Source organism: Carlito syrichta, unplaced genomic scaffold (assembly GCF_000164805.1).
Source record: "Carlito syrichta isolate Samal-C Ts95f unplaced genomic scaffold, Tarsius_syrichta-2.0.1 Scaffold308847, whole genome shotgun sequence".
Classification (NCBI taxonomy): domain Eukaryota; kingdom Metazoa; phylum Chordata; class Mammalia; order Primates; family Tarsiidae; genus Carlito; species Carlito syrichta.
The window spans coordinates 1,076,700-1,103,845 of NW_007252943.1; the positions used below are offsets into that span (position 1 = coordinate 1,076,700).

The following is a 27,146-nucleotide window of genomic DNA, read 5'->3' on the forward strand; positions in this document are numbered from 1 at the left end:
GCTTAGAGGAGGAGCTCACAGTCTAGTTGGGGGCAACAGACTCTGCACAGATGGGACAATTAAGGAACAATACCCGGCAGACGCCATGGAAGCGTGTGCTGGGAACCTGGAGCAACTCGTTTCAGACGGAGGCCTCGACTGGGCCAGGAAAGCAGCCGTGCTGATCGGGGATCGGGAGGCCCCACTGCAGCCTGGCCGGGCCACCTGGCAGCTGTTGGTGATGATGATAGCACAGGCCTGGCAGAGCGAGGTGGGCGGTGTCTGCCTTGGTTCCCCGCCTGCCTCCTGGCACCACAGTGCTTCCTGCGTTCCAGGCCTTGTTTTTGCAGCTGTCCCCACCAAATGCTCCAGGAAGAGCCCCGTGACACCCCCCACCAAAGGTGCTTGCATTCGGTAGGGTCATCTGTCAGCTCTTTGTCATACACAGGGGATGAGAGGTGAAATTTCAGGCCACTGCAGGCAGCTAGAAACTACTAGAAGTGGTCTATTGGGCCAGCACCCCACAAACACACGTCACTCAGGAAGACGGTCACGCACACTGATGTACACAGGCATGGAGACAGGGTGGTGACCCAGCCCCACAGACACGTGTTACTGCACACACAGACCCAAATTGCACATACTCCTGGCCAGCAATGTACCCACAGTGGTACACAGACATCGATGAGTACACTCCACACACATACACACACACACACATGCCACATGCACTCACTCACTCATGCATAAAGACTCATCCTGGAAGGGCTGGGCCTCCTCTCTCCCATAGATGGCTGGGTGGGGGGCTCAGGGGTGACACTGAAGAGGAGAGATCTAGATCCCATCACATTAATATCAAGCTTCCAAGCCAGGACCCAAGAACAGGGAGCCCTGTCACAGCTCCAGCAAGGGGAACGGCAATGGTCCCACCCACCAGCTCCAGCTCTACAAACCCCTCCTCCTTCACTGCCTCCAGGTAGATAAGAAAACAGCCAACCAGACAGTGCAGTGTGGTGCCTTCCTCTGCACACCCTTTCCTATCCAGGACACTCTTTCATGCCAAGTGTGTACAAAATGGTACCACTCCATTCCCAAACGGGGGCACAAAATCCCAGAAGCAGAATTTCCCTTCTGCCTCTCTCACAGTCAAGCCTCACCCCAGAAAATAGCCTGGCCAACACTCCTCCAGCTTCTCTGAGACCCAACTGGGGGCGGAGTTTAGGGTGGCAACTGTGCTCTCAGGAGTCCAGCCGCTAGCAAGGGTGGGTGGGGAAGGCATCAGTCATCAGACTGCCCAGGGCCAAGACCCAGTCCCTTCAAAGGGAGCACACTGAAGAGGGGAGCATCATGTCCCAGAGATAGGTTGTGGGATCTGGGGTCACCTGGGGTCTCCATCATCCAGCCCTCTCTCTGGGACATCGTTGCATGTAGCAGCAGCCCATCCTTCCTCGTCATCTCCTGGACACAGGACAGTCACAGAGCTTGCAAGATCCTGCCCAGCCCTCCTCTGACCCCTGCCACCCCCATCCCAGGAGTCCCAGAGTCTGGCCAAGGGAGGGGCTCCCGTGTTTGTCCCACTTCTGCTGCCTTCTGGCAAAGTCACTGGACTGGAGTTCGGCCTTGAATTAAGGGACGGGGGAAAGTCAGAAACACACCGCAAGGGCCACCAGGACAAGGCCTACGTTGCGCCGAGGTCTCCGGGTGGGCGGACGCCGTTCAGGAAAGTCCTCTGTCTTCGCAGTAAAGAAGGTGCTGGCAGGTCGGATAGAAACTTGTGCTTTAATATATCTGTGTGTGAGAGCGTGAGTGTATGCATGTGTGCGTGTGTTGAACAGCCGTCTCTAGGGCCTCAGTGATGGCCTCTGTCCTTGTTCTCTGTTTCTCCTCGCAGTCAAAGCAGGCCCCCTCCCTGGCGGGCAGGCCCTGCCCCTGGTCACCCCGGCTGGCGGGGGTCAGTCTTTGGTACAATGTGGACACTTTGGTGTGCCGGGGGCAGGGTGGGGGGGGCACGCAGTTCTCATCATCTCTGCAATGCCAAGAGGAAGATGGCCATGGGCCCCCACAGCTGCAGGCTGGACTGGCGGGGTGCTCTGCTGCCCGGCATCACCACCACTGTGATGGGAGAGAGAGAGAGGAGATAGGCCAGGGCTCTGGTCAGCTCTGGCGGGGGCAGGCGGTGGCAGGCAGGTTGGCCAGGACAGGGTCCTGTGTACTCTGTCCCACCTATGTGGGGGCCCTCAACACACGCGGACACACTTGTAACACAGGAGTGAGGTGGTATGGTGTGGAGGTTAACTCGGCCTGCAGGGGTTCAGACTCACTAAGACACAGAGCAATTTAATTGGCCTTCGTGGGCCTCAGCTTCCTCATTTGTAAAATGGGTCTAACCATGTAAGCTAACCCAAAGGACTGCTATCAAGATTAAGTGAAACATGCATATACAGGTATACTATATACGCATGCTTAACTAAGCATATAGTGCCTTAGTTAAGCAAGGCTAGTGCCTTGCCTGGTACATAGCAACCACTCAGTAAACTGGAGCTGCTAGTATTGGAAACAACTGGCCCCAGGAGGCCACATTTATATCTGGAGCCACAGACACACGGATGTATTCAGACCCAGGCACAGGAGGCATTCTGATACTATAAATAACTCAGTAAGCACATGAGGAAGGCGGGGCACAGGGCTTCTCACTGTCGTCCGGATGTCCCACAGCCCGAGTCAGGGTGGAGCCCAAGTGAGCATGTGTCCACACAGTCCCAGACACATGATTCCCATCACGTGGGTATTCTAAACTCCCTTCAGACACAAGCACCCTCCCCCAACAGACAGGAGCCCACCCACAAAGCCCTCCCAGACGTGGTTCCCCCACCCCTTTCCCGTCTTGCACCTTTATTGGGATCCATCTGCTTCCGGGGACACTCTCCCTTCTTCAGCGTGACGTCATCTATGGCAATATCCCCCAGGTAGCCCGAGCCTCGAACCCCCTCAAAAATAATCTGGGGTAGAGTCAGAGAGCATGGAGCAGGGGTTGGGGGGATTCTGCCGGGCACCAGAGAGTCCCCACCCCTCCCTTCAATCTACCCGGAAGTCCCCGTACTCTGCCTGTTTTCCTCCTCAGCCCCCAGGAACAAGCACAGGGTCAAGTGCTTCTGGGGCCAGAGCAAGCATCCACACCTGGGAGGTCCCTCTGGGAGCAGTAGACTCACCTGGAAGGGCCCACTGGGGCTGATGGGTACATGGGCCTGCTGCCACACATTGCCCTTATTGCCACTGAGGGACCAGGCGTGCATGTCCAGAGCCCCTTTGTTCCGGGACCGCACCAGGAGGTTGAGGGAGCCTGGGGGGTGGTGTGAAGACAGGGGACAGTGAGGTCTGGCCAGGGTGCCTCTACCTGTGTGCACTCACCAAACCCTCCCTCCCTCCACTCCCCGCAGCACTGTCCCTGCTGGCAGGACTCCTCTCATCCCCACATGGGTTCAACATCTCATTCCTGTAGAGAGACCCTCAGTGTGGGAAAGAGAGAACAGTAGTAGGACTCAGTTCATCAGGAAGACCTGCACATTTTCTGCTGTGTCTTTCCTTGCCTCCTAACCCCTCAGCCCTGAACACACACACACGTACACACGTACACACGCAGGCACACACACACACACGCACGCACACATGCACATCACCCTTCCCCTCTAGACAGGAGTTGTCCCAGGGCAGGCAGGGGGCCCACACCTGAGCACAGAGCAGGATTCTCAAAGAGCACAATGTGTCTCCTTGGCAGGGCATGATTTCTGGAGGTAGATACAGGGATTTTAAATTTTTAAATACCTATTTGCATGTTTTAGGTGGTGAATAAAGCCAGCCCTCCAAACTCAGGATTTCTCCAATACTGACACTTAAGACAAAGTTTGAAGAAGAAAAAAAGCGAGTTGATTTAAGGAAAGATACTCACACATGTGCTCCATAGCTGTGGTAAACACAGAGAGGGAGGGCTTAGAGCCATGAGCCTGGGCTTGCAGTGCCCATTTCCTTACAGTTACAGGGGCTTAGAATTCTGGGGGTGCTGAGGGGCACCAGAGGGAGGTCACAGCTTGGCTCAGGTCACCCTGACAATGTCAATGCCCCTTCCCTGTCCCTTCCAGTCCACCTCAAGCTCCCAGTGACATAAAATACCTGGCTCGGAGGAAGGGGAATCAATCTTAGATGGTGCCTGGTGGCTGGCATTTCCATGGCACTACCCACAGACAAAGCCGCACCATCTGTGACACCAGAAAGATAGACCCCCTGGTGGGGGAGAGCCACCAAATGTTACCTGCCTGGGATGAAAGGAGTTGGCTTGGACCAAAGAGAGTCAGCAAGACACAAGGTTTGGGGACAGCTGTTATCCAAAGCTGCCAGGCAGGGTGGGAGGGGAGGGGAAAGGAGGGACCAGGGCAGCAAGAAACACCCCCTCCCCAGCAGCAGAGCCAGGTCTGAGGAGCACATAGAAAGTTCAAGGCACATGGAGCACTCTCACCCACAGGAGAAGGGCCCTTAGGAGGGCTGCAGCCAGCAGCTGGTAGACCAGGAGGTACCGCCTGGTTTTGGCAGGGCGCAAGCCCCAGTGACATAAGCCCCTAGGAATCCACTCTACCTTCCCCTCTAAAAGATCAGCCCCAGCCGGCTTGGTGGCTCAGCCTGTAATCCTGCGCTTCGGGAGGCCGAGATGAGTGGATTGCCTGAGCCCGCGGGTTCGAGACTCGCCTGGGCAACTTGGCGAAACCTCATCTCTACAATAAATCAAAAAATTAGCCGGGCGTGGTAGCGCACGCCTGTAGTTCCAGCTACTTGGAAGGCTGAGGCAGAAGGATCGCCGTAGCCTGGCAGGTCGAGGCTGTGATGGCTGGGAGCGGCCACTGCACTCCAGTCTGGGTGACAGAGTGAGACTCCAACTCAAAAAAAAAAAAAAAAAGATCAGCCCCTTGTCCCCATCCCTCTGGGGTCTAGCTTCAATCATCATACGACTTTTTCCTCCCCAACTATGCTGCCCAAGGGACCCAATGGAAACCATGCTTTTTACTGACCAAACACAAATCGAACTTATGTCCCCTCCCCTCAGCATGCCCTGAGCTCCAAGGTCCTCTCTGCTCAGGAGATCCCTGATATCCCTTCACAGGGATCAGCCACAGCCCAAGGCCCTCAACTTCCCTTAAGAGCAGGCCTGCTCACTGCATTCTCCTATGTTTTCCTTGCCACCTCCAAAGTCGAATGCAACTACATGCTGGTGCCTGGATACACTCCCGCTTTCCAGTCTCTGGGCTTTTCCTCAGGCTGTTCCTGCTTGAGATGCACTCCCCTACCACATTCCTCTGGTCAAACCCCTGCCATTCTTCAAGGCCTGTCTGAAACCACCTCCTCCAGAGTCTTCCTAGGTTTGAGCTGGGAGCCCTCTATCCTTCCTGTGAACTCTGAGTTCATAACCCGCTCAGTTATGAACTGAGTAGTCTCTGCTCAGTAGGATGACAGTCATTGGGATCCACATCATCTCCTCCCTATCTGACTCCTTGAGGGAAGCGCTGTGTCAAATTCCTATCAGTTCTCAATAGTCAAACTGTATGAAGAATTTTCCATGACTGTCATCAAAAACTTTCCTAAACTCCCGGGGTTGGAAGCCATCCCAGAATGCATAAAGCCCAAACCCCGCTCTCATTCACTCACTCACTTGACTAACTGAGCACCACTATGTACCAGATTCTGTTCTAAGCACTAGAAGAAGTCAAAGACCCCTGCCCTCATGGAGCTTGTGTACTATTGGTGGTTAGCCCCACAAAGAAAATAATGCAGTGAAAAGAATAGAGAGCTCTTTTACATGGGGCTCCTTGAGGGAAGGAAAAATGGTCCAAGGCTAGGGGAACATCACAAAGCCCCCTAAGGCAGGACCCTGTCTCAAGTCTTTATTTTTATTTATTTACTTATTTGTTTATTTATTTATTTGAGTTGGAGTCTCACTCTGTCACGCAGGCTGAAGTGCAGTCGCACAATCATGGCTCATTGCAGCCTCAAACTCCTGTCCACCATGTCTGGCTAATATTTTTAATATTTTGTAGAGACGAGGTCTCACTGTGCTCCCCAGGCTTGTCTCTATCTCCTGGGCTCAAGCAATCCTCCTGCCTCAGCCTCCCAAAGCGCTGGGATTACAGGTGTGAGACACCATACCCAGCCATGCTTTCAGCCTTTAAAGGAATGCCAGGAGAATCGTGTGGTGGAGCCGGGTGGGAGCCAAGAGATGCAGACAGGGTCCAGATCAGGTATGGACAGCCAAGAGAGGGTGGCGATGACAGCAAGCCTCTGAGGAGACCCAGCAGAGGAGAAATGTGATCTGTACAGGACACTCACCATCTTCCAAGATAGCCCACTCCCATGCTGGGCAGAGCAGATGCTTCCAGGCTCTTTCCCAGGTGGAAATCAAATCTGCCTCACACAAGCGTTCATGGTCTCAAGTTAGTTCTACCCCCTGGGAAGCCCAGAGCAAGGTCTGTCAGACAGCCTGCCCCCTCGGGCTTTCTCTCTCCAGGGCCTTACTGGACTACAGTGTCCCTACTGAGCTGGAGATAGTAACCAGTTGTTCCCCAGAGGAAGCCTCTTATGGAGTCCAGACCTAGCTGTAGGCAGACTGGACTGTGTGAACAGTTTGGGGGCCTCCATGGATGCAGAACATTCCATTCCACTCCCTGCTCACCCAGTGGTTCAGCCCGATCTGTCACACTAGCTGTGGAGGCTTCTCCACGAGAGGACTTCAGTCTATACCTGCTTAAAGTCAATCCCTCTACTGAGCAGCTGAGAACAACCCAGGAGCTTTTTGCACACTGAGAAGGAGCCAGCGCTAAGAAGTCCAGAGGGAAAAGGCAAGTGCAGAACAGGGTGCAAAAGGGGAGGAAACAAAATATACCTATATACGCACCGGCTTCTATGCACATCAAGTATTTCCGGAAATTTGCCCCAGAATCTAGTCTACTGATCCCCTCTGGGGAAGGGCTCTAGATGGCAGGACAGGCATGGAAGAGGACTTCCATTACGCACTTTTTACCCCTGTGAAATGTTACTTTTCTCATAAATAAGTAAACAAACCAAGTTACAAAAAACTGTCACTTCCTCAGCAGCCTCCATGACCATGCCCCCAGAGTCCATAGGTCTCTTTGTTACTGGCTGTCCTGGCCCCTGTCCTTCCATTGCCACGGGGGCACAAACTCCTAGATGGCACCGCTGGCTGTTTAATGCCTCTCACACTTTCCTGGGATCTCATCCATCTTACTCACTGTGGCACCTGGGACCCAGGACAGAGCAGGAGCTCTGAAGTGATGACTGAATGGGTGCGTTCAGTGATGAACCTCACACTCCTGCCAGTGCCAGAAGTTCACTCCCACACTAGGGAAGCAGGACTTCCTCTCACCACTCACAAAGCAGCACCCTTCCTATCCCATGTTCAGGTCTTGGGGAAGTCAGATAGACCTGGGTTGCTGTGTGGTCTTGGGCAAGTGCTTAGTCACACTTCCCTCACTTGGTGGCTGTGAGGGTTAACGAGACCGGGGATGCAGTGCACCCAGGACATCCCATGGGCCCTGTCAGGCACAATGTGTGCCCCTCAGAGTAGCTTTCTCCATCCTCTCTTCCCTTCCATCCCATCCTGCTAGAGCCTTTCTGTTTGCAGACGCGCGAGACCTTGATCGTCTCACAATCTCGGACAAGCTGGCATTTGACGTCTCTCCTTGCCAAACTTCTGTTTATACCCCCTCCAGGGACCTGTGCCTTAGCCAAGTTGAGAAGCTCAGGCCTCCAGTGGGCCAGCGCCTGGCGTCCTGTGGCTCCCCCACTCCCTTCCCCAACCGGCACGTGCTCAGTCAGATGCCCTGGTCCCAACTCACCAATGTGCTTCCCGTACATGTGGTAGAAGAAGGAGACACAGTAGAACTTGGCGCTGGCATTGTAGAGGGGACTCACCAACCTCGCGCGGTCCCCCAGCTCCCGGGGCCTGGATGTCTCGATGAACATGTAGTAGCCTGCAGGGGTGGGGGGAATGCACCAGCAGGCTCCTCCCCACCCACCCAAGCCTCTTTCCTCCCCCCAACTCCTTCCGTGCCTAACCTTCAGCTGTCTGAATCCCAGGTGCTTCACCCCATCCTCCCTGCCTCACAACAAAGGAGTCTGGTCAGCGTTCATGAGTTCTTGGCTCTATCACAGTTTCCTTCTGATCTTCTATCAGGACAGGGCTGTGTCTCCCCTTAGACTGGGGCTCCCTGAGGACATGGCTATTCCTCCTCCCTCATTCTGGGGCTCCCTGAGGACAGGACTGGGTCTCTCCCCTCATTCTGGGGCTCCCTGAGGACAGGGCTGTCTCTCCCCTCAGACTGGGGCTCCCTGAGGACAGGGCTGTGTCTCTCCCCTCAGACTGGGGCTCCCTGAGGACAGGGCTGTGTCTCTCCCCTCAGACTGGGGCTCCCTGAGGACAGGGCTGTGTCTCTCCCCTCAGACTGGGGCTCCCTGAGGACAGGGCTGGGTCTCTCTTTACCCCCAGACTGGGGTCTCCCAGGCCTAGAACCCTCCTTGAAGCAGTCCTCCATTCCCGGCAGCAGGCCATGTCCTCACCCTCTGGGGTGCCACTTATGTCCGTGGGAGGACCAGTGTTAGGGGAACGCTTGGGGTTCTGGGTGAGGGCGTTCTGCCGTGTCCAATCAAAGTTGTCTGTCACGTCCTGGGTATAGCCACAGATCTTCTCATCCTCAAAGTGACAGGTGTTGTCTGCATTGGGGGGGTAGTAGAAGGGACGGTGAGACAGTCTCCTCTGCCCCTTGGGTCCAGTGTCTCCCCCACCAGCCACCCTTGAGGTAGCTCCCAGGCATCTAAGCAAGGACCCAAGATTCCAGAGCTTGAGAAACTAGACAATGGGGCCCACAACAAATTTGTTCTAGTAACAAGACTTCTTAACCTTTTTTGTGCCACAGACCCTTCTAGCATCAACTAAAGCCTAAGAAACCCATCTCAGAATAATGATTTTAGACACATAAAATGAAATATATAGGATTATAGAGAAAATCAATTCTATTGAAATGCAGTTGTCAAAATACTTTTTAATTTGTTATAAAAGTACAAGTGGGCTTCTTTATTACCTAATTAAATCCCAAGATCAGATCTAGTGTCAGGTCTAATAACTACCATAGTTCTGGAATACTAATGAATAGAAATGATATTTAGAGATTTCTGCAACACTGTGAGGTGGTGTGACATTGGGTTTCTACTGCTGACAATGTCACAGGTACTGATTCTACTACTGTGGCTTCCTGTCTACATACACCATTGAAAAGGATCTTAAATATCTGCTAGAAGTCCGAAGAAAAAAAATAACCGCATGCCCTTCTAGGTTCACAGATGCCCTAATTCTTTTTTTTTTAATTTTTTTTTTTTGAGTTGGAGTCTCACTCTGTCGCCCAGACTGGAGTGCAGTGGCCGCTCCCGGCCACCGCAGCCTCGACCTACTGGGCTCCGGCGATCCTTCCGCCTCAGCCTTCCAAGTAGCTGGAACTACAGGTGCGCGCTACCACGCCCGGCTGATTTTTTGATTTATTGTAGAAAGGAGGTCTCGCTGCCCAGGCGGGTCTCGAACCTGTGGGCTCAGGCAATCCACTCACCTCAGCCTCCCAAAGTACTGGGATTACAGGCTGAACCCCTAATTCTATACACAAAGCCCTTGGGAGTTGATGGATCACAGACTAAGAACCCCTGCCCCAGGCAACAGGGGATGTGGATTAGCCCGACCTCTCATTTTGGGGCTGTGAATCCCTCTCCACTTGCTCATGGAAACCCAGGGGAAGTCATTTCTTCTCTGAGTATTTGTCCAGGTTTCCTCCTACCACTGGGAGAGACTTTGTGTCCCTAAAGGGAAGGGGAGGTCATGGGAGGGTGGAGTCTCACCTGACAGGTTCGGAGAGTTGATGGCTGAGAAAGCAAGCAGGGAAACCAAGTCAGAACCAAGGTGTGGGGCTCTGTAGAGGGTGCCCTGCTTAGGACCAGGGACAGGATCCTCAGAGCCAGGACTGGGGGCCAGTGGGCCTGGCCTGCAGGGACAGGGTAGGAGAGCACACAGTGGGGAGCCCCAAGCTCAGGAACCATGTAGGGATGGTGGAGGGGGGTCCCTGGAGATGATGTGCCCACCCTTCCTGCTGCCGCCGCCACCACCACCATCACCTACGCTCTGTGTAGTGGATGATGCGGGAGGCCATGTCACCAGCCCCGTAGGTGGTATAGGGTGTGAGGCGGATCTCATAACTGTGGGGCACGCGGAGATCGGTCAGGATGTACTCCAGCAACTGCCCCTTCTCCACACGCCGTACTGGGATGGCCTTGACCATGGCATTGTGCTGATTCAGCTGAAAATACAGGGAGTTCCCAGATGCCCACACCCTCCCCTGGAACACCAGCCCATGTCCTAGTGTGACTTGGGGAAGCAGAGAGAGCAAAGGACTAGGAAGTCAACCCTCAGTTTCCTCATCTGTGAGATCAGACAATCACCTCTTCCATGTCCACCTTCCAGCGGTATCTTTATAATAATAGCAATGATGACAGCAATATGTATTGAATAATTAATGAGTGCTAGGCACTGTTCTAAGTGCCTTAAGATTATTAACTCACTTAATTCTCAAAATAATAATCCTATGAGGGAGGATATTATAAATACCCCCGGCTGTAATCCCAGCACTTTGGGAGGCTGAGGCGAAAAGACTGCCTGAGCCTAGGAGTTCAAGACCAGCCTAGGCAACTTAGCAAGACTTCATCTTTACACACACACAAAAAATTAGCTGGGTGTGATGGTGCACGCCTGCAGTCCCAGCTGCTCAAGAGGCTGAAGTTGGAGGATCGTTTAAGCCCAGGAGTTTGAGGTTGTGGTAAGCTGTGATCATGCCACTGCACTCCTAGCCTGGGTGACAGAGGAGACCACGACTCAAAAAATTAAAAATAAAATATAGTTTTCTCCATTTTACAGATAAAGAAACTGAGGCCAAAGAGATGTAGCTGGCCCAAGCTCAAACAAATCTGCGTTCTAGCCTGGGAAGTCTGCCCCAGAGCCATACTCTTACTCTCCCATCAACTGCCTCTTAGGCTGGGAAGAACCACACAGAATTAGACTGGGCACAAGAACAGCATAGTGACCCCAGTCTCGCATTATAGAGATCCCTCAGATGAGACTGACGCCCTGCCTTCTTAAGCTCTTGACCCAAGAGTAGATTCTGGTGTTCTTGGAGCAATGGTGGCTACCCCAAGAACCCAGCAGATGCTTGCGTGCCCAATTCTCGGGGCTGTGTCTAGAGTCTGGATCCAGAAAAGATAGGTCCCTGGAACCTCCTCTCTCCCACCTCTATGTCCAGAACACTTCCCCCGCCTCTGAAGAGGGCCAGGGTGACTGAGCGTCTGTCTCCAACCCCTTCCTCGGGCCTTGATGAGCATTCCCAGGGCAGCCACAGCACTGTCCACCTGCCCCCAGCTCCCCCTTGGCCCACCTGGCGGACACTGAGTCTGTAGTTGAGCACAGGGTCAACAGCATCAGGCTCCCTCTGAGTCCACTGCAGCACGTAGGAGTAGTTCTTGGACAGCTTGTGGCTGCGGGTGGGGTTGGGGGTGTCGAAGTAAAACTCCGGGCTGTAGGCTTTGGCTAAGAGGGCGGGGAGGGGAGCATGGGGCCGTGGAGGGTGGGGGGAGAGGGAGAGACAGAGAGAGGAGGCATGGGAGAGAGAAGGAGAAGAGGATGAGGGTGGAACAGAGAGAGGATGGGAGAAACAAAGAGAAAGGGAATATTGTGAGGAGAGGAGATGTTGGAAGAAGAGGGAGGATGAGGATGGGGTGGGAGGGGAGGTGGGAGATGCAGATGAGAGATTGGAAATTCCCAGAGGCGATATTGAAGAGAGAAAGAAAAGGCCGAGGAAGAGACAGAGAAGAGAGAAATGCGGGAAGACACAGAGGGGGGATATTAGAGAAGACACAGGGAAAGAAGACACGAAGGAGGGTCAGGGATATTGAGAGGAAAGGAAGAAAAGAGAGAGGAGGGGAACAGAGAGAGGCAGAGAGGTGGGGAGAACAGGGGAGAAGGGAAGGAGGTGGGAAATGTCACAGGGGCCTCTGGCTGGCAGGGCTGGGTGGTGGGGAGGGGCTAGGGAGGTGGCCCGGGACCAGGGAGGTGGCCCGGGACCTGAGGTCCTAACCCTCTGCTGTTGAGTGGGGGGATCTGAACAGGAGCTGAAGGAGCACCCGGTCAGTTGGAGGATGTTGGGAAAGCCCAGGGTATGGTGGAATGGGGGCCAGACACGCCTGGGGCTCTCCTCCAAGGGCGCGGCCAGGAGGTGGTTCTCACCAAAGGAAGGAACAAAGGGGGATCATCGGCAACCTAGGCAGCCCCTCAGTCCCCACCACGAGCTCCATCTCTTTCTGACCCACTCACGGTCAGTCTGAAGCCCCAGACAGCCCACCCGGGTATGACTCAATGAGAAGCTGAAGGTGAGAAGGATTTCTGGGCACCGACAGGGGCGTGGGGGGACAGCCCAGGAAATGTGTGCTGTCTGGCCTAGTGCCGACCCTGACGTCCCAGAGAAGCTGTTGAGGGGCGTCTTCTCTCCTCCAAGCTACAGCTCACGCCCGAGGGGGCTGAAGCCAAGGACGGGACGGAGGAAGAGGAGCTTGAACCGAGATGGCTGAGACGGGGCGGTGACCAGGGCTTGAGCGGGTCTAACGCTGGTGTGAGCCAGGCCGGGGGTGGGGGTGGGGGCGGGGGGAAAGATCACATCCGCGACTGGAACGGCCAGAAGCACAGAACTGGGGCCCGAGGAGACTGAAGGGGGAGGAGTCCAGGCCTTATGTAGGCGGGGCCTAGATGCGGTGTGAATGGGTCTTTAAGCAGAAGGGGCTAGGCCAGGTGCCGAGGGGGATAGAGTGGCAGAGCCTAGGGCTGGGTTTGAAAGGGGTGCGGCTGTAACTTGCTGAGCAATGGTGGGCTGGGCGTGGGGCGGGCGTGGGCGGGCCTTGAAAGGGGACGGCTTAGACCAAGAAAGGACGCAAGTGGAGGGGCGAGGCTCGAGTCTGGAGGGGGCGGGCCATGGAGGCCGAGGCTTGGATCCGGGCGGTACAGGGCGGGGTCTAGACCTGGCATGGGCGGGCTTTGGAAAGGCCATGCCTAAACGGGGAGTAGGCGGGCTTTGAGGGAGGGGGCCCGGCCAGGCGGGGCAGACCTGGGATGGGCGGAGCCTGGTGGGAGTGGACGGGGTGGGCGGGACCGACGGGACGCTCACCCGAGACCTGGAAGAGACAGACGGCCGAGCCTACGTCGTTGGAGACGCTGCACTCGTAGCTGCCGCTGCTGTCACGGGTCACGGCGTCGAGGCGCAGCTCGGCGTGGTCCGGGGTCTCGGCTGCGGCGGCTGGCACGACGGGGGGCGGTGGCAGCAGCTGTCCCCTGAAGCGCCACACGGCCGAGGCGATGCGCTGGGGGTTGCCTCGCAGCAGCGTGCAGCGCAGGAGCACCGGCCGGCCCAGCGCCTGGCGCACGTCCTGGGAGCTGGGTTCCACCTCCGGCGGAACTGGGGGCGGGGAGCAGCGGTCAGCGGGGCCCCTCCCCACCGAGTGGGGCTTGGGGAGTGGCCTCCGCGGGGGAGGCGACGCTCGCTCCCTGACTGCCGTGCCCCTCTAGCCTGGACGGATCTCAAGGCAGGTGCACACTCGCAACACATTCATACAATTTCACGCTCACACGTCGCCTCCTGGCCTCTAACCACGCCTTGAGTGGGCCTCACATAAGAAAAAACTGCACAATAAGGGAGTTTAGAGCAAACTCTCTAGAGCTAGAAGGGTCAGGTTCAACTCCCAGCCCTGCCTCTGTGCCTTAGGCAAGTTACTTAACCTCTCTGGGTCCTGTTTCCCTATTTGTAAAAACGGGGAAATAGAATCTATTCATAGGGCGGCGGGCGGCTAAATGGGTTAGCACATTAAAACCCGCTTAGAACAGTGTTTGGCACATTGTGAGTTAGCTTTCATCATTTTGTTATCAGACAGTGTGTTCCCCTGGAGGGCTCTTCCTCCTTCAAAATCCCATTTCCACCTGTCAAAATCAAGCAGATTCTTTGTGCGCTGCGTCCCTGAAAATAAAGATGAGGGGACAGACACTTCATGGAAGTAGAGCAGGGAACACAGACCTCCGTGCCTTAGAGCACGGGGGTGTCGAGGAGTTTTAGGGGGATCAGTAGGGGAGGGGTTTGGTTGGACCCGGGTTAGATGCGGGGGTGAACAGGGGTCGAGCCCGGCCGGGCCCCGGACGGGGCGGGGGACTCACACTGCACGTTCAGCTGCACCTGGGCCTCCCGGGGGCGCACATTGAAGCCGTTATAGCGCGCCGTCTGGCAGCGGTAGGTCCCGCTCATGTCGCGGCTCACGCGCTCCAGCCGCAGCTTCCCGTCCGGAGTCTCCTCCAGGGGAAGCCCTGAGGGCAGCAGCGCGGCCTCCTTGTCCACGCGTGACCAGAGCACGGGCGGCCGCGGCTTGCCCCGCACCTCACACTGCAGCTCGGCAGGCGCGCCCTCGCGCACAGTCACCACGGCCCTGCCCTTGGGCACGCTGATGGTGGGCGGCACTGCAGGAGGCGGCGACAGAGGGGTGGGATTAGAGTTAGACACCGTCCACTCCGCCCTCGGGCTCCTGCTTACCTCCCCCTGGGCGCAAGCCTCTCTGCCCGTTTCAGACTTCTCATGCGTCTGTCAGTATCTCCAAAGCAGAACTCACCTTCCCAAATCCTCTCCACCTCGTGGGTGTCTATCTCAGGGCCTCCCAACTCAAAAAGAGACCTCAAGTCGTCCCCAACACTACTAAGTACTGGGAATTCCACCTCTTAAACCTTTCTACTAAAGACTTCTCTCTTCTCTCTCTCTCTCTCTCTCTCTCTCTCTCTCTCTCTCTCTCTCTCTCTCTCTGTCCCCTGTCTCCCATCCCTGGCCCTGCCTCAGTTACAGCCTTCAGAGTGTCATTGCAGGCTGCTAGTCTGTCCCCCAACATCCTTACCTACCCTTTCTACCAAAGTAACAGAATACATGGTTCAGAGCCCAGCTCACAGCCGCCCAGAATAAAGACTACAACTCCCAGCCTGCCCTATAACCAGCTGTGGCCACATGACTCAATTCTGGTCAATGGAATATGAGGGAAAACAAGGATTTTTAAAAGAAGAGGCTGTGTCCCTCTCATCTTCCTTCCTGCAGGTGGGGATGCAGATGATGGCTGCAGCTGGAACTCTACCATCGACAAGGTGGCAGATGCTAAAAATGAGAGCCAGGGAAGCAAGATTGGCGCCTGGGGCCTTAAGGACGCATAGTCACTCCACTGGCCCAAACTACTGACCGGCAGATTTTTCCATGAGGAAGAAATGCACATCTAGCCCAGTGAAACCACTATTAATTAGGCTTCCTCTGTCATTCACAGTCAAACCTAATTCCACTCAACGCACTGCCCAAATGGAGGGTCTTGAAAACTTCCATGGGTCCCACTGCGTATCACACAAACCAAATTAAAATGTACCCATGTCCTGCATTAAATATAAAGTTATTATTTGTAAATAGTTCTACATAGCAAGCCAAGGTCCAGTTATCTGGTTAGTATAATTTATACTCTATAAATTATGGCTTTGATTATGCAGTTTTTCTCTTTGTATTTTGGAGCCAATTAATTTATTTTTCCAGGGCCTTAAAACGCTTCCATGCCCTAGGCATCAGGCCTATGAGCCAAATGGAGGGAACAGCCCTGGGGCCCTGCCTTGGCTCTAAAACATTCCAGCTCCCAACCCTTCTACATCCCCCACTCTCAGCCTCCCTTGCCCCCATCCACAGGCTTAAAGAGCAGTCTCTCCCTCTGAGGCTGCAATGCCCCAAGGTTAAACTCAAAAAAGGTTCGCATGCTCTGGCCTCTGCTACACTCTCGGCCTCCTCTCCCCTCTTCAGTCCTGTCCCAGCTATGGGATCCACATATGAAGAACACACTCCCTGGACACACTAAGTCTCCAGCCCCTTTTGGGTGCTCCCCCATTCCTTCTGTTTGTGTATCCACTCTTGGGCTTGTTACCCCCCCCCCCCCGCCCCCACCTGGCAAATGTTAACACACCCTCCAAGGTTCACATGAAGCACGCTTCCCCTGAGAAGCCTTCTCTGGCTTCCCCAGAATGCTCTAGACTCCTCCTTCACTTCTCATGTCACATTTCCAAGGTTCGCCCTTCCATTTCCTGCCTCTCCCCTCTCTCCTCCCCCCAACAAGTCTACTTCCCGGCTAGGCAGTGAGCTCTGAGGAGAGGGCTGTGGCCTTCGTGTCTGCCTCTCCAACTCCTCACCCAGGACTCAGACTCGGCACAAAGCAGTTTGCAAAATGACTTTGCAGAATCTGTGGAGTTCTGGTCTACTCCTAAGCCCAGCTCAAGCTGATCTTCCTCCAGAAGGTTTCCCTGACCTGTCCAGTTTCACAGGGCCGTTCCCTGTGCAGATGTCAGGGCCGACAGGGCCTCTGGGCCAACCCGGGCCAATCTCTCACAGAGAGAAACTGAGGTCCAGAGAGCAGAAGGGCCAAAGGAAGAAATACTCATATCAATTACATTGCTGCATCTGGTCCTGTGGTACTTGAGGACCAAAGCCAGCCTGCTCTTCTGTACAAGGTGTTGGAGCTAGAGCCATGACATTGGAGACTCTCTCCAAAAGATCCCCTCCAAACTCCTGTCTTTCTCAGTGTAAACTCTTCAGGGGTGACTGAGAATAGACTCTGAACTCACACTGCCTGGGTTCAAATCACAGCTCTACCACTTAGTATGGTATTACCTTAGGTAAATTTCTCAAACTTTCTGAGTCTAAGTTTCTTCAGCTATAAAATGAGAAAATAAACTCCTATCCCATAAAGTAAATCACGAAAGGGAATGAGATAAATATAAAACCATCAGAACATATAGTAAACACTCAGTAAATGTTAGCCATTGTCATTTCCTTGTTATTTATTATTATTGGAATAAAGACTTGAATCCTTACCATGGCCTATGTTATGGGTTGAATTGTGTCCCCTGCCCCCCAAAATTCATATGTTAAAGTCCTAACCCCAAGTGTTTGGAGATAGGCCCTTAAAGAGGTAATTAAATCTAATAAGGTCGTTGGGGTGGGCCCTGTCCCAATACGACTAGTGTCCATATACATGACAGAGATCAGGACACAGACTTGTACAGAATAAAGGCCACGTGCAGGCAGGGGAGATGATCATCCACAAGCCAAGGGGAGAGGCCTCGGATGAAACCAACCCTGCTGACACCTTGATCTCAGATTTCTAGCCTCCAGAACTGTGAGAAAATAAATGTGTTATTTAAGCCTCCCAGTGTGTGGGAGTCCCAGCAAACTAACACAGCCAACAAGACCTTACATAATCTGGCCTCTGGTCACCTCTCCACTCCATCTCACTTCATTCTCCCAGCCACGTTCTGCTTCCTTCAGTTCTCTAAATGGCCAATGCATTTCCTGCCCCGGTGCCTTTGCACATGCTGACTCCTTGGCCTGCACTCTTCCTCCCCCAACCCTCCCTGGCTCTCCTTTGCCTAGGAAGACCTTGCCCTTCCTTCAGATCTCAGATCAAACATTCTATCTCAGGGAATTCTTTCCAGACTCTCATGTATCCATTTGCAATGATATATTTGTTTGTGAGACCATCTGAGACATGTTTGCCATCCTACTAAGTTCTACGAGGGAAAATCCTGTTGTGATCACCTCTGTACCCCATGACCTAGCACAGTGCCTGGCATATAATAGAGGCTCAATCAATGTGTGCAGCATGAACACATGGTGTCCTCCAACTCTGTCCTCTCTTTCCCAAGCTGTTACCCCCACCTTCCATCTGTGGGCCTCTCAGCCTCCCTCACACCTCCCCATTCCCTCCAGCTGCCCACCTGTCTCGGAGGAGATGTTAACTTCGACGCTGAGGTCGGGCACAGGCGCCCCTGGGAAGGAAGCCATGCACAGGTAGGTGCCATAGTCACTGAAGTGCAGGTCAATGAGCTCTAGGCTGCTGGTGACAGCAGGCAACTCAGGGTCGTTGCGGGTTACCAGCAGCCGCTTGGACATGCGTGCTGGCTTGCCATTCTTAAACCACTGGTAGGTCACTTTCTCCTGGGGCACCGCATCCACATGGCACGACAGCTTCAGGTCCTGGCCCAGCTGTATGTTCTCACTCTCCTTGATCACGTCAGGGGTGATCTGGAACGTGGCGTTCTTCATGGCTGCAGGCAGGTGGGGAGGGAAGGGTGTCTGAAACTGGCCTGAAGCCAGGGTCCATGTCCAGCCCCCACCCAGACCCAGCTTTGTCCCTCAAACTGGCCCTCCTGGAGGTGGGAGGCTACAACCCCCTAGGTGAAACCATCAGTCTTCTCTGCTTGGAAATTGTTCTGCTTGCTAGCTTTTTTGAAAGTTCAAAAAAGCTCACCGCAGAAAAGCAGTTTGGTCATAACTGAACATGCACCATGTGAGAGGCACGTTCTAAGCACTCGACATGGATTTACTCATTTAACCTGTTCCAATATCTTTGAGGGGGGTGCTTTACTGTCCCCATTTTACAGAGGAGAGAACTGAGGTTCAAATAAGTATAAGTAACTTGCCCAAAAAAGTAACAAATCTTGAATTCAAACTCAGAGTCTGTGCTCTTGACCACTATGCTGCTTTATTTTTATCATTGTTTTAAACCATGAATATGCAAAATACACATTTGGAAGGATGCACTGGAGTATAATAGCAGTTCTATCTAGAGAGTGGAACTGAGGAGAACTGACAGGTAATTCAATTTTTACATTTGACCCTTATATGCTGTTTGACTCTTTGTAACAAGCATGTTTAACTTTTATAATAAAAGACCAATGCAATTATTTTACATGCAATTACATAAAAGCACAGTGTTTAGAAGGAAAAGGATGTGGCCTCTTTTAAAAATGTGGATTTTGTTTGAAGTAAGCCAAGTGTTAGACAGAGTTTTGTTTTGTTTTGTTTTTTGAGTTAGAGTCTCACTCTGTCACCCAGATTGGAGTGCAGTGGCCGCTTCTGGTCACCGCAGCCTTTACCTGCTGGGCTCTGGTGATCCTTCCACCTCAGCCTTCCAAGTAGCTGGAACTACAGGCGCGCGCTACCATGCCTAGCTAATTTTTGATTTTATTGTAGAGATGCGGTCTCACCAAGTTGCCCAGGTGGGTCTCGAACCCACGGCCTCAGGCAATCCACTCACTTCAGCCTCTCAAAGTGCTGGGATTACAGACTGAGCCACCGAGCCCGGCTTGGACAGAATTTTTCATCAGTTACCCAACCTATTGGACTAGTACAACAGCCACAAACCAGAACTGTGCTGTGTAAGGCAAGCTGTACAGTCACCCTAAGAGGTGACCATCGCACCAACCCAGGCTTTAGAGGCCAAACAGAATTAGGTGGAGAAAAATAATCTTCTGATGGAAAAGTACATCAAAGGAAAAAGTAGTCATCAGATAGCCACAATCTTGTTAACTTTCTTCCTGTTCTGTTTAAGTAAGAAGTCACAGAGGGCTAGCCTTTTCCGTGAGGAGAGTCAGAAAGGCTGACTGGCCAGGAGAGATGAATTCATGTCATCAGTGACTCTCAGCTGAGTTTAGCAGAAGCTGTACTTTTAACTGCTAAAGAGCTGGAAACAAATCTGGATCTTAAAAACAAACAAAAAAATCCTAAACCTGCACTCAAAGAAAATTTTTAAGTTTTTTTCCTTAAATCAGAATAGCAAAATCAAGATTAGACTGAGCAGTTAATGATAATTATTGAGGCTGAGGTTTAGTAGGGAAAGTATTTCTTTTCTGTGCTCCAAGTTTTGTATCATTTGTACACTTTTATCTTCAGATTCACTTAAATGTTTTTCTAGTAAATTTTTCTGAAGGGGCAGAAAAAAAGTGAGGGAGGTAAGCATGGTGACTTTGGGAGGTTAAGGAAGGAGGACCACTTGAACCCCAGAGTTTGAGACCAGCCTGGGAAACACAGCAAGACTCTGTCTCTAACTTATAAAAATTTTTAAAAAGATTGACATATTAGGTATATGGAAATGAGTGTTATTTTCACTCAAATTCAGTTAATCATGTAGAAACCAGTGTATGGGGGAAAACCAGGAAATTTCTCTTGAAGCCTCGAATGTCCACATTTAACTTTTTGCAGCCCCAGTTTCCCAATCTGAAAAAAGTAGGTAATCAATTCCAGCCCTTCCTTCTTATTGGGTTGTTGAGGTTATATTGGAAAATGAGGTTGTATTTGGAAATACGTATTTGTAAATTGTAAATAAAACTTTACATGAATTTTAATCCTTCTGCCATCTGCTGACAGACAACTGAATTGCAGGGAAATCCAAGTGCTTGGAACACACCTCTCAGTATGCCTCACCTACCAAGGAGAAGCCGACAGGCCTCTTTCCCCATTCATTGGTAGCTCCTGGAGGGCAGGAATCCTGGCTGCCTCACAACTTCCCTTCCACATCTTGTCCCCTACCTCCCCACCAAATACGTACATCGCACCAGCAGGTTGACCGTCTTCTTGGCAGGGTTGCCCACATTGTTGATGGCTGTGCAGTTGTAGTAGCCAGAGTCCCGGGCCTGCACTGAAGGGATGCTGAGGGTGCCACCCTGGGCCAGAGCACCCAGAGGAAGCAGGCCAGGCCCATGGGACCACTGCAGCTGGGGTAGGGGATCACCACCTGTCAGCAGGCACTGCACCGTCACATTCTCCCCGGGGTTCACCACCAGAGTTTCGTTCACAGACAGCTTCAGGGCTGGTGGTGCTAAGAGGACACGGAAGGGGGCTTCTTAGGGGACTGTGAGACCCCTGGATGTGAGGGAAATGAGGGAGCTAGGGAAACATGAGGGCTGGGGGGAGATGAGATGGGAGAAGACAGGCAGCAGGAAGAGGGGAGAAGGGGCAGGACACTAGTGGTTATGTGCCTAGGGTCCTGTGTGGGCAGGGCACTGTCTCCTGGCTGGGAGTGAGCCCAGGTGGTCAGGGGCTATGAGCAGGGAAATGCCTGTACCCGTGGTGTTGGTGAGCCGGAAGGTGATGGCCTTGTCTGGGATGCCGCACACGTTACGTACAGACACCTGGCAGGTGTAGCTGGCATAGTCCTGGGGCCGCAGGTTCTTCAGCTTCAGGACCTTGGTCTCCCCCTGGTCATCAGTGGAGCACTGGGATGAGGTGCCCGCATGAGTCTCCAGGGATCCCACACACTCATTCACCCAGCACCAGAGGCGACAGCAAACTCCTACTCTAATTTCTATCTTCCCAACCTCCACCCATGCTACTTATCCCGGGGGGCCCTGAGCCTGGGATGAATGCCACACTCTCCATACTTTTGGTCGTGCCTCGTCATGGACTTCTTTGGGTCTGAGGTTGCCCTGGTGCATGCTGGCCAGGACCAAACTTCAGTTTTCCCACTTGGGGAAAGGGAGGGATCAGAAGGGAATCCTGTTCCATCTTACAACAACACGGACTTGGGGCTGGCCCACAGTGGGGCTCTGACAGCCACTCCTGAAAGCCCTCCTGGACATGATGGTGTCATCTCCATCTCCTGGAACTGCAAGGGGCCCATGGGAATAGGACTCATCTCACTGCCCCCAACCCCTGCTGTGCCTGCCTGTGGGTCCCCAGTACCTTGCCAGCCAGCAGTGGACCAGGATGACTTGCCTGCCCCTAGGGGATGCCTTTTACTAACTAGCAATGTAACTGGAGGACACGTTGCCCTGGGGACTCTCCTGTCCTCATCACAGCTCCCTGATCTTTCTGGTCCAGGCTGACTGAGCTACAATCAGAATGTGTTCTCTCCACGACAGAACAGAACTGCTGTAGTCGGGCCAGTCCCAAGAACTCAGCCCCGTGTCCCCCTCCCTCACTGGCTGCAGGAGAAGAGTGTGGTCCTGACCTGGGTGTAGAGGGGCTCATAGATGTCGACCCCGTTGTCCTGGCTGTGGGACAGGGTGTCAGAGCCCCGCTTCCAGATGAAGCGGGCAGGCGGGTTGGAGTTAACAGTGCAGCGCAGGAACACCGTCTTCTCCTGGTAGAAGTTGCCTCGCACGTCGCTCACCGTCTGGTGCACCGTCAGCACCGGCTCGTCCAGATCTGCAAGGGCACAGCATCCCCTCCCCATGGAGTCAGGATGCCTCGGTGACCCCAAGGTGGTGGCTCAGGCTCCTGGCAGTCCTCAGGAAAAGCTGAGCCACCCTTAGGGGAATTTCCAGAGAGCCAGATGCTCTCCCAGCCCTGCAAGTTTGACCAGTCAGCCTATGAGAGGCAGGTGACTTGACTTGATGGCTCTCCAGACTCCCTTCCAGCTATGCCTCCCAGGGATCTGCATGAGGGTGTCTAGCTTTCCACTCTCCCGTTGTGGGATGGACAAAGCAGCTGCAGATTGTAAGTCAGAAAACTTTGGTTCAAATCCTAGTTTAGCTGCTAATTTGTAGTGCGAACTGCCTAAGTCCCTTCTCTCTCTAGGCCTGTTTCCTCACTGGTCAACTAGAGTACATTGGTGGTTCTTGGCCCTGTTTGGATAAATGAATCACGTGATGACTTTCTTCTTAATGCTTGTGTCTGGCAGAACCCACCGATGGTGTCAAAAGTCAGATAGTGATTGCCTCTGGGGGGATTACTGACTGGGAGGGAGTATGAAGGAACTTTCTAGAGTCCTAGAAATGTTCTATATTTTGAACTGGATGGTGTTTACGTATGTAAGAAATCACTAAACTCTACACTTAAGACAAGGGAACTCTATTGGTTAGTCCTCAATTTTTAAAAAAATGAATGAAAAAAGCTTATTTTTAAATCCTAATAGCAAATTATCAATAAATTACATTGGAATCTCTGGAAGTGGGGCCCAGTCATTAGTATTTTTTAACGGATGTCCTAGAAATTCTAATGTCCAACCAGGGTTGTGAACCACAGGCACCAACAGTCCACGTTCCAACATCCTGCAGTGGCTGTTCCAGCATCTGATCATTCTATTCTCTTTCCACAACCCACTTGGATAAAAGTCATAGCCAAGGCCATGAGTGAGAAGTGGACATCGGCAAGGCCTAGGCTATGCCTGCCAGCCCCTTCTAACGACCTGAGAAACGACTCTCGGCCCCAGGGGTCAGCAGTTGAAGAGAGGTCTGGAGTCCCACTTGAGGGCTGGGAGGGTACATAATTAACAGGTAGGTTCACTGTAGACGTCAAGATGGTGCCAGACAGGCCTGACCTACAGCTTGGATCTACAACTTCTAGGCACCTGTGACAGCCTGGTTGGGTGGCAAGCAGGAAGAAAGGTACTGGACATTAAACAGATATCCATGGAGAGCAGGTAGGGGCTGGGGGCTTCCCATTCAAATCTGCAGCAAGGACTGGGAAGGGGGGGTACTTGGTCCCACCTGTAGGAGGGGAAGGAAGTCTTAGGGCAGCCCCTGTGACAAAAGCAGAGACATGAGGTACTGTGGTAAGGGCACTGGACCACAGAAAAGGGATCTGCGTTCTCATCTCAGATCTGGAGCTGCCCTGCACTATGACTGTGAACAAATCACATGGTACCTCAGTTTTCTCATCTGTGGATGGGGTATGAGCCAACCCATCCTGCCTTCCCGGCCCACTTTACATGGCTGTCACAAGGTCCACATGGGTGCCTTTCACACCCTTCATCCCCCGTTTCCCACCTGAGCCCTCAGACGCCCCCTGGCCAGGACGGAACTGCAGGGCCCAGGGCGGGAGAGGGGCTCGACTCACACTGCACGTCCACGCGGATGGACTTGATGGCCGGCACGCCCACGCCGTTCTCCGCCTTGCAGTAGTAGCGGCCGCCCTGCGTGCGCGCGATGCGCTCGATGCGCAGCGTCTCATTGAACACCGACGTCTCCTGGAACTTGTCCGACGCGCTCCCCGCGGTCTTGGTCCAGCGCACCTGGGCGGGCCGCGGGGCGGAGTCAGACTCCACCGCGAGGGGGCCCCAGGGGTGAGCAACAGTGCCCCCTCCCCGCCACTATGCTCTTCGCACGCGCACGTGGGGCACGCGCAGGCCCGGGAGACGAACCCAAACAGCAAGAAGGCAGAGTCAAGAGCTGGGGCATCCGGGGTCGCAGGGAAGAGGTTTGAAATCAGGCGCTGTGGTTAAGAGCCCGGGCTTTACAGGGCAAGTTACCGAACCTCTCGGGCCTTCCTCACTTAAGACAAGGGAACTCTATTGGTTAGTCCTCAATTTGATTTATTGTAGAGGTGTAATATGGCGGTTACTCCCTTCCTAAGATTACTAGTAGAATTAAGTGAGTATATACTTAGTGCCTGGAAGACTAAGACTTTAATAACATTTTTTTCAAGTTTTAAAAATATATGATTTTAATTTCAATTGCTTTGGGGGGTACAAATAGTTTTTGGCCTGGGCTTTCAGTGTACCCACCATCCCCACCTACGTACATTGTACCGATGAGTGATTTTCTGTCCCTCCATCTCCAGTGTCCATTATGCCAGAATGTAATAAATTTTTTCCCTATTATTCCACTTACTAGCTTAGTGGCCATGGGCAGGTTACTCATCTCTCAGCTTCCTTTTCTCTTCTGTGAAAGGGGCCTATGTGGTAGCCAGTCTCCAAGATGGCCTCCTAGTTTTCACACCCTTCTGTAGTCCCACCCACTTTGTAGTAGGGTTAGAGCCCATCAGGAGTGACAGTATGTCACTTCCAAGATTGTGTTGAAAAAGGCTGATTTCCATCTTGGTCACTCTCTGGGGAAAGCCAGTTATCATGTTCTGAGGCGTCCTATGGAGAGGCCCACTTGAGCGGAATTGAAGCCTCAGGCCAACAGTTATGTGAGTTAGTCTGGAAGTGGATCCTCCAGCTTTCGTTATCCTCAAATGACTGCACTTCTGGCTGACACCTGGATCTTGGCCTTGTGAGGAACCCTCAGCCAAAACCAGCCAGCCAAGCTGCTCCCAGATTCCTGTCCCATAGGAACTGTGAGACAGTGTTTGTTGTTTTAAACTCCTGAGTTTTGGATTATTTGTTATGCTACAGTACTAATGTAGCATAATACCCACTTTGCAAGGTTATCATGAGGTTTAGAAAGAAAGTATACAAAGCACCTAAGTATACATTAGTCATTCAACAAATTTCTGTTAGTATTAATATTGCCTTAGATTACAGAAAAATATCAAGGATAGCATGAGAAACTTTAGCCTTCTATTCAAGGAGCCAGAGTTTTAAGAAAAAGAGATTAGTTCCGGATAATTAAGTCTAAGGAGTGGGGGTATGGGGTAGGATCTTCCAGGAGGATTGCTTATTACAGAGACAGGGCAAGGACCCTGAATAGTCAGGCTAGAAGTCATAAAAACAAGTTGGTAGACAAGTGAATGAAAGGACAACTTTATCATGCAGGGAGGGGCTGCCATAGGCCACAGTGTTGTTATTCTCATCCCCTCCCGCCTTGACTCTACCCCCATGGACTTAGGAGTTATAAAGCATGGAGAAGGCTAAAGACAGTTTCAGGCAATCCATACTTAGATTAGATGGTGCTTTGGAAAGATAACAGAGCCATGAAAATATTTCTTCTTTTTGTACTTTATGTTTTACGGTTTACCATGATTTGGCTAGGTGGAGTTTGTTTACATACTGTTCAAGACTTGGTTTGCTTTATCCCATCTGAGAGTTCCTACCTTTCTTCAATTCTACAAAATTCTCAGTCCTCATCTCTTTAAATATTGCCTTCTCTCTATGTTTTCTATTCTTTCCTTCTAGAATGCCTAAATTTATGTATGTATTGTAGCTTCTCATTTTATCCTCCACATCTCTCAACTTCTTTTTCACATTTTCTCTCTTTGTCTTCTCCAGATAGACTGCATTGTGACTGATTTCCTCAGATCTATCATCCAATTCACTAATTTTCTCTTCAGCTATCTCTAGTGTATTAAGGCTAAAATTTTTTTCCCACCTCCCCCACCCCCAAGGCTAAAAATTTTTAAAGGCTGTATTATTTTTTGGCCAGACACGGTGGTTCACGTCTGTAATCCCAACACTTTGGGAGGCCAAGATAGATAGATTGCTTGAGCCCAGGAGTTCAAGACAAGCCTGGGCAACATAGCAAAATCTTGTTTTAAAAATTAGCCAGGGCCATGGCTGGACATGTGGCTCACGCCTATAATCCCAGCACTTTGGGAGGCCAAGGTGAGAGGACTTTGTGAGCCCACAGGTTTGAGAACAGCCTGGGCAACTTGGTGAGACCTCACCTCTACAATAAATCAAAAAATTAGCCAGGCATGGTGATGAATGCCTGTAGTTCCAGCTACTTGGAAGACTGAGGTGGAAGGATCGCCTGAGCACAGTAGGTCGAGGCTGTGGTGGCTGTGAGCGTGCCACTGCACTCCAACCTGGACAACAAGTGAGACTGCAACTCAAAAAAAAAAACAAAAAACCAGCCAGGTATAGTGGCACATGCCTATAGTCCCAGCTACTTGGGGTGCTGAGGTGGAAAGATTTCCTGAACCCAGAAGGTCGAGGCTGCCATGAGCCATGATCCTGATGATCATGCCACTGCACTCCAGCCTGGGTGACAGAGTGAGATCCTGACTCAAAAAATAAATAAATAAATAAGACTATTATTTTTATTTCTAGGATTTCTATTTGCCTTTTTCCATATCTGACAGATCAGGTTTTACCATCTCCTGTTTTGTGGATTCTGTTCTTTCCATCATCTCTTCCAGTATTTTAAACATTTTTATTTTGAAGATACTCTCAGATTGCTTTATTTTCTCCAGCTCCTCAGATGTTAATTGTCCAACTTGTTGCGTCTGACTCTTCTGGCACTGTATTATCAAATGTTTTTTAACTGTGCTTAAAATTTTTACTCCACAGGCTAGTATTCAGTGGGATTATCTTCCCGAGAAGTCTGACTTGGGCCTCTCCAGGCCTGACTGTAATGTAGTTTTATGGTTGTCTATACCCAAGATAATGGGTTTCTAGGTTCCAGCCAGTTTTTATATTTGTTTATCAGGCTAGGATTTCCTCGCCATTTGGATATGCAAGACACAGACAGGCCTGGGGTTATGCTGTCTCATAGTGACTCTGTGCCCACATCCTGAAGCAGAGAATCTGTTCTGGGCTGTGACTCT

At 52.2% G+C, this 27,146-nt stretch overlaps 1 protein-coding gene across 2 annotated transcripts in view; it reads right to left on the bottom strand.

Moving 5' to 3' along the window:
• Positions 1 to 1,739: 1,739 nt before the first annotated feature.
• MDGA1 (MAM domain containing glycosylphosphatidylinositol anchor 1) overlaps positions 1,740 to 27,146 on the bottom strand; it is a 59,574-nt gene continuing 34,167 nt past the window's right edge. Inside the window, exons 3-17 of one of the 2 annotated variants that reach the window (XM_008066149.2) lie at positions 23,778 to 23,952; positions 21,949 to 22,145; positions 21,064 to 21,196; positions 20,548 to 20,817; positions 17,936 to 18,265; positions 14,318 to 14,614; positions 13,281 to 13,568; positions 11,502 to 11,653; positions 10,196 to 10,373; positions 9,919 to 9,942; positions 8,596 to 8,748; positions 7,875 to 8,009; positions 3,189 to 3,319; positions 2,870 to 2,978; positions 1,740 to 2,091 (exon numbers count right to left, since the gene is read on the bottom strand). In XM_008066149.2, coding sequence (XP_008064340.1) covers positions 2,000 to 2,091; positions 2,870 to 2,978; positions 3,189 to 3,319; positions 7,875 to 8,009; positions 8,596 to 8,748; positions 9,919 to 9,942; positions 10,196 to 10,373; positions 11,502 to 11,653; positions 13,281 to 13,568; positions 14,318 to 14,614; positions 17,936 to 18,265; positions 20,548 to 20,817; positions 21,064 to 21,196; positions 21,949 to 22,145; positions 23,778 to 23,952 — 2,664 coding nt within the window. In that variant the 3' untranslated portion in view covers positions 1,740 to 1,999. The remainder of the gene's footprint in view (positions 2,092 to 2,869; positions 2,979 to 3,188; positions 3,320 to 7,874; positions 8,010 to 8,595; positions 8,749 to 9,918; positions 9,943 to 10,195; positions 10,374 to 11,501; positions 11,654 to 13,280; positions 13,569 to 14,317; positions 14,615 to 17,935; positions 18,266 to 20,547; positions 20,818 to 21,063; positions 21,197 to 21,948; positions 22,146 to 23,777; positions 23,953 to 27,146) is intronic. The other variant, XM_021716610.1, reaches the window with a different exon arrangement.